We start from the raw sequence: 7,177 nt of genomic DNA on the forward strand, positions 1-7,177 counted from the left end.
AAACAACCCAGGTGCTTGGTTGTCTACAAGGTGATTTTCCATTCACATATTTGGGAGTCCCAGTTGGGGCTAACATGACGTTAAAGAAGAACTGGAAACCAATTCTGGATAAATTTTCCTCCAAATTATCGAGCTGGAAAGTCAAATCCTTATCGTTTGGAGGTCGTCTCACCCTCATAAAATCAGTTCTTGACTGTCTCCCTACATACTACATGTCCCTCTTCAAGGCTCCTCAGGGAATCATTGATCATCTTGACAAGATCAGGCGTGGATTCTTATGGGGGAGGTGGAGAACTCAAAAAGAAAATACATTAGGTTGATTGGAAAACAGTCACTGCACCAAAATCAGAAGGAGATCTCGGTGTTGGCTCCCTACTTGCTCAAAATATTGCCCTATTGGTCAAATAGTGGTGGAGGTTCATGAACGACAATGGCAGTTTCTGGAAAGAAGTCGTCATGAGCATACATAACTTATACAACAAACCGGCAATATATATTGCACGGAAAACAACAAATGGGGTTTGGTGCAATATTTCGAAGGCGGTGAAATCCATTGAAAAGCTACATATCGACTGTAAGGATATTTTTGCTCTCATTACTGGTTTGCAAAGTAACATTCTGTTTTGGAAAGACATTTGGTGCAGTAATATTCCATTTCATCGCAAATTTCCTCACCTGTTCGCGCTAGAAACGGTTAAAAACTGTCGATTGGAGTATAGGTTTTCTGGTAACAGGTTTTCATGGATGTGGAGACACGAACCAACAGGTGGTATTGAACTGAAGGAATTGTTGGAATTATATTTGGATATTGGTAATATGACCATTGACAAAAATTCCAAATATGGTTTCAGATTCATCCTCAACCCCACGGGTGAATATATTGTGAAAATAATGAGAAAACTATTGGAATCAAAATTGATTCCGTTCAAAGGGCCGACAATTTGGTGGTCCAAGCTAATTCCTTTGAAAGTAAGTGGATTCATATGGAGAGCTGTGTTGGGAAGGATCCTAGTGGCAGATACTTTGGCAACTAGGGGAATTATCATCCCCAATAATCTTTGTCCTCTATGTAATAAGGAGACAGAAACAGTGGATCATATATTTGTTACATGTGAGTATTCTAGGGAGGTACAATATTGGATACTTAAATGGTGTGGAGTTGAAGAGAGTGGGTTCAAAAACGTGAAGGAATTCACAGATTATGCGGCTACCTAGGGAAATTGTCCTAGGAAGAAGTTAATACTAAACATGGTGTTTCATTGCCTCATCTAGAATTTATGGCTAACCAGGAATGATATAATATTCAAAGGAATTGGTGTGCATCCGAAGAAAATTGCAGACAGTAATATCTCTCTCTCTTGTATGTTTGGTGCAAGCACAGAAGTGGATTTGGTTGTGGGAATTGGTTCGAATGGAGTGTATCGCCTTTCACTCATCTCTCAACTTAATTATGTCTTTTTCCCTAACTTTGTTTTTCTTTCTCTTGCGCTGTTTGTTCGTTTTGTTGACTTTTGGCTTGTTGTAGCTTCTTACTATTTGCCTCCTTTAATAATATTTGCCTTTTCTAAAAAAAGAAAGTCCATGTATCTTTAATTTATACAAACTTCAAGATTGTTTAAAACAAAAAAAATATGTTATAACTTACATTTAAAATAATTATTATTTTCAGGAAAACGCACAAAAGTGTTTATTTTGTTTTCTTAGGATTTTAATCCAAGTTTATTTAGGTTTTTTTTGTGTTTTATATTATTAATCAGAATATCAAATACTTAATATTAATAATCAAAGATATATCGGATTCTATATAGGCGGTTGTTTTGTAAAATGAACTATTTTGTGGTAAATAATTCCATTCTTGTAACGGTTAAAACTTTAAAGACTATAGGGTTCATTCAATGTTTAGAGTTCATTTAGATGCTATCAAATAATCCTAAATATTGTTAGGGTAGAGAAGGGTTTAGGTGGAAGTGATATTTCTACTTTATGTGAAAAGGGACACTTACAAATCTAGGCACAAAAACATAAGTCAAATTGCTAAAATAATTTTGAATTCGTTAGAAAAAACATAAGAGTTGAGAAAAGGGTGTAATTGCTCAAAGAGAAGAGACTTATTTATACTTGATAATTAGGGTTGTGTTTAGGGTTGATGTCCTCTAATTAGTCAAGTAATCTCGGAATTAATGACATGATCGATGATTTACAAAACTGACGAGATTTGCCAATTTTACCATAATCACTCACGGAAACATAAGCGGGACCATCGTCAGGGGCTCTTCCCTTAGGACCCTGGAAGGTGTGACATCCCCAATTTCACGGTCAGAAAAGACCGATTTGTTTATGCTTTATTTTTAAAATCAGAGTAATCGTTTAAAGAAAACTGTTGCGAAATTTGTTCCCAAAAAAATATATGATAACCATTTATCAAAACATTTCTCAAAGAGAACGTATTTTCATTAAATAATAAAACATCGGGATGTCATGTTCAATACAGACCAAAAGCATAAACAATATAAAATAAACCTTACAACAGTTATTTATAACTACTGATCTATAATCCAAAATCTCTCGTCAAGTCCACCAACTTATACCCTTGTGCCATTACCTGTAATGCAAAGAAAACTGAGTGGGTCAGGCTTGGGAGCCTGGTGAGCGTATAGGGTTTTCAACCCACAATAATATAATTATTGTATGTAATCATCAAACAATTAACCCAATTACCCATCTCCATTATCTTCGTTTAATCTTCCATGAATATATTATCCTAAGGGTCATCTCCTATATCACGTTTACCTCTCGTCTCCTTACATCTTATTTCCTTATATGTTTGTTCCTAAGAACTTTCCTTAAGGATCATCGCCTACATCGCATAGACAATACTATTTTGGGGATCTCTCCCTCAATATCTGTCTAGTAAGGGTTAGGGTATTATCGCATGATTACGCAGCCACCACATCGCCTGGACTCGTAAATCATAATAAGGGTTAGACTATCATCGCATGAATACGCAGCCACGACATCGCCTGGACTCGTAATTCATAATAAGGGTTAGACTATCATCGCATGAATACGCAGCAACAACATCGTCTGGACTCGTAATTCATAATAAGGGTTAGACTATCATCGCATGAATACGCAGCCACAACATCGCCTGGACTTGTAATTCATCACCTATCTATCATCACCTAATTATCATCACCATTATATCCTCACCCATCTCTTATCACATTATTTCAACACACATCAACTATTTCATCTACCCATGTTCTACCCAACATATTTGTGGATATAAATTACATATACAGTTTAAAACTATTTAAAAACTCGTATAAAACATTCATTAAGCATTCATCTCAAGTAAGCAAACAATGTATAAACGCATAGCATGTATTTCATAGCAAATACTTCATATCTATGTGTTAGAAGAAAGTAACTACACACTCACCCAAACATATACTTAATACATTCAAACAATACTTGTATTATACTTGTGTTTATGAAAGGGACTATACACTCACTTGATCAGAAGATGATCAGACAGCACTACGGCTCTAAGAGTAGTAGCTCTTCGGTGAAACTAGAATATCTTCAAATACGTGGCTTCTCACACGCAGAGCTTCGGCTCGGAAACTCCTTTCTCCTTGGGATCTTCGGGGCTTCGGGACTCGCTTCGGGTCTTGGGATGATATCGGGGCTTCGGGGGGTTAAAATAGGGCTTAGCGAGAGTATCAGGTGTGAGAGAGAAGAGACAGAGCAACCAAAATCGGCTGACCCTTGATTTCTATTTATAGGGTGAAATTTCTGCACTCACGTCGTGAGTTTTAAGTGTTCACGTCGTGAGCACAGTAGGTCGTGAACCCTGACAGTTTTGGGGTTTCGCGCCCGAACTTCAGAAATTCATAACTTTCGCATACGAACTCCATTTTCGACGTTCTTTATATCGACACGAAGGTGAGATTATGCTCTACAACTCTCATTTATACTCTGTTGGATAATTTTGACTTTAATTTTAATATATTATTAATATATTATTTTTAGTAGGCCGAGACAGGAAAACTCCGTTCGAAATTCATAGCTCCTTCATCCGAACTCCGTTTTCGTCTGCCTTTTTATCGTTGGACTAATATTGATGAGATCTTCAATTATCATTTAGAAAATTTTGGCTAAATATCACTCGACCTCAATCTCGAGTTTCGGACTGCATACTGCTAATGCTGAAACTTCGAAAAATCATAACTTCCTCATACGAAGTCAGATTTAGACGTTCTTTTTATGCATGCTCTCGGTTTAACATATTCTACGAATTTCATTTAGATCTCTAAGGGAAAATATCGCTCTAACGTAAATTCACTATTTACATCACGCTGTGTCGTGCCGGTTCTGTCGCGAAACTTCGACAGGTCATAACTTTTTCGTTATAACTCGGATTTCGGCGTTCTTTATATGTATGGAATCCTTGTAAAATATACTACAACTTAGTTAAGATTATTCCTTCTAAATAATCTTCCATAAAAAAGTCATTTTCGATGTTTATCGTCTCTAAATTGACTAGCCCGGATCTACGGGCGTTACAGAAGTGGGGCATGACCCCCTTGACCTCTGTCTTATTAAATACAAATTATAAACACTTTAACTCACATATTGTTTCCAATTATACAAAATATCTGATGACACTAAAACCACCAACAAGTATTACTTTTAATTTGACATTTAACAACATATAAAACAATCATATATAAAAACCTCAAACGCCTATTTAATTAAATCAAGATTTATTACAAAGATTGCTCATGCGCTTGCAAAAAAATAGGTATATATGAGTGTGTTTAGCAATGATTTTTTGCGAGCTTATAGTAAATTTTAGTTTTTTGCTTTGAAAAAAGGATTATTGTCATCAAAACCCTATGAACTTTTGGTAACACCCGATTCAAAGTACTTTTCAGTTTAGACAATTTTTGTGTTAATTTTTGGCACTTTGGTCCAAACGCCAGGTGTTTTGCATAGAACGTTAGGCGTTCAAACGCCATACGTTCTATGATAGACGCCAGGCATTTACACGCAGAGACCAAACCATAATTTTAGGGTTTGCACTTTATTTAAAGAACATTATGGCTTCAAAAACCTTCACCACTCCAGCCTCCATCCTCATTTCGAAAAACCCTAAAACCCTAAGTTTGTAATAGAATTTGAAGCCTTGGTTCATCTTTTTGGTATCATTTAGTGTTCTTAATAAGAGACGGAAGATCTTCGGAGTATTGTGGTTGCTCTCTAGCTTGTGGATCTGGACTCTTGACATCTTGGAGCATCATTTTGACGTATAAAGTTCAGATATCGATGTCTCATTTGTTTGATCTTGATTTAGCGCTAGTTTATGTTCTTTTTGGTCCCAAAGATTTGATCTTTGTGAGTTTGGAATGCTCCAGAGGTTTGGACTATCCTTTCAAGCATAATAGTGAGTCTAGAAACATAAAATTACAATCTTGGGTCTTCATAATCTTCCATGCATGAGTTTTGGAGCCTTATAGTTGATTTTGAGTTAGGATCTTGGTGTTGGGCTCAGTGTAGCCATGCATGACCATAAAGATTGAAACTTTATGGCTTTAGACATTCCATTATGATTGGATCTGAAGTTTGGACATGAGATCTTAAGCCATTAAGACATTGGTTTGGAAGTTGGTAATCAACGAGCAAACGCCAGACGTTTGCATAGGAACGCCCAACTTTCGGACGTTAGGTGTCATAAGGTGGAACCAGGGTCGGTCCTTTAATTTTGAAGGCCTTGTGCCAATTGTAAAATATGGGACCATATATACATACATATATATATATATATATATATATATATATATATAATAATAATAATAATAATAATAATAATAATAATAATAATAAATCTAAAGGGGTAATGAATTGCATGAGGAAAAACAAAAAAATTATTAAATTGATTAAATGAAACCAAATGTGAAGATAGAGAGTGTTGGAGTAGATGTCTAAGCCCATAACTATTACTGGTATGTATTTGACCCGACTTGGCATGGTCCATTTGGGTTGCACTTCACCGGAACAATTGGATAGACAAAATGAGAAAAAAAGGATACTAGTGATGAATATTAATATATTATATGTTCTAATATCTTAATATGAAATCATATTATTTAATTAGTAGTGATCAAGAATTAATTTAGAATTAATCTAGTGATCAAAAGGAACTAATTAAATATGGACTCTTATATATATATATATATATATATATATATATATATATATATATATATATATATATATATATATATATATATATATATATATATGGTGGACCAAGTTCATTTAGGTTGGGCTAAGTATTCATGGACAGTCCATGGAGTGTTTAACCCATGGATCCTATGGAAATGAAAGGTCATGGGTATTAGGGTTTACATGAATGTAACCCTAATCCTCCACACTATATAAAGAGGTCCTTGGTTCAAGAAATTGGCACTAGTGCATACAATTGAGGGAAAGGCCGATTTCATAAGAAGGAACCTAAGTATCCTTATTCTCTAGTTATTCCAAGGTGTTTTTGGTGATTTGTGATTCCACTTGAGGCTTCCACACTATTGGGGCTAAGCGCTTAAAGTTCAAGACTTCAAGCCACATCAAAATGTATGTTATCTAACTAGTTTCTTGTAGTATAGTTGCTTCATTGTATGCTAGTTAGGGTAATACCTTAGAAAGTTCAAGTTTGCATGTATAATAAAGAGAACATAGATCCAAGGTATTTAGGGTTGCATCTACACCATAGGAGTGTTAGAATGCCCAAAACCCTTCAGTGGTATCAGAGCTTAGGCTTGTTTTCAATTATACTTGATGCAAATTGCTGAAAAAGCTGAAAAAATTGATTTTCTGACTGTCTGGGCACTGGACTCGCCGAGTCCACTGATGGACTCGCCGATTCCATGAAGAAAATCATCCTACTCGTCGAGTAGGTTCATACATTCGACGAGTAGGAGCCCTAAACAACATATTTTCGAGTTTTTTTTCCGCTAGAATTGGACTAGGAACATTACCCTAAGCAGTTTTTGAACTTGTAAACCTGTTTTTGATGTGGTAATGTTCATGCTAATCCAATTTCATAGATAATTGTCAATAGATTCACGTTTTGTATTAGTTTAATGGTTAGGCTAATTACATGAAAAGGTGT

General features: G+C 35.5%; 1 protein-coding gene across 1 annotated transcript; it reads left to right on the top strand.

Annotated features, from left to right (window-relative positions):
- The first annotated feature begins 420 nt into the window (after nt 1-420).
- Nucleotides 421-1,215, top strand: LOC145099856 (uncharacterized). The gene has a single exon (XM_079037359.1). The coding sequence runs from the start codon at nt 421-423 to the stop codon at nt 1,213-1,215; it is 795 nt and encodes a 264-aa protein (XP_078893485.1).
- Nucleotides 1,216-7,177: the final 5,962 nt, after the last annotated feature.

The sequence above is a fragment of the Lactuca serriola genome, chromosome 4 (genome assembly GCF_051521515.1).
Source record: "Lactuca serriola cultivar US96UC23 chromosome 4, Lser_US96UC23_V15, whole genome shotgun sequence".
NCBI classification, from domain to species: domain Eukaryota; kingdom Viridiplantae; phylum Streptophyta; class Magnoliopsida; order Asterales; family Asteraceae; genus Lactuca; species Lactuca serriola.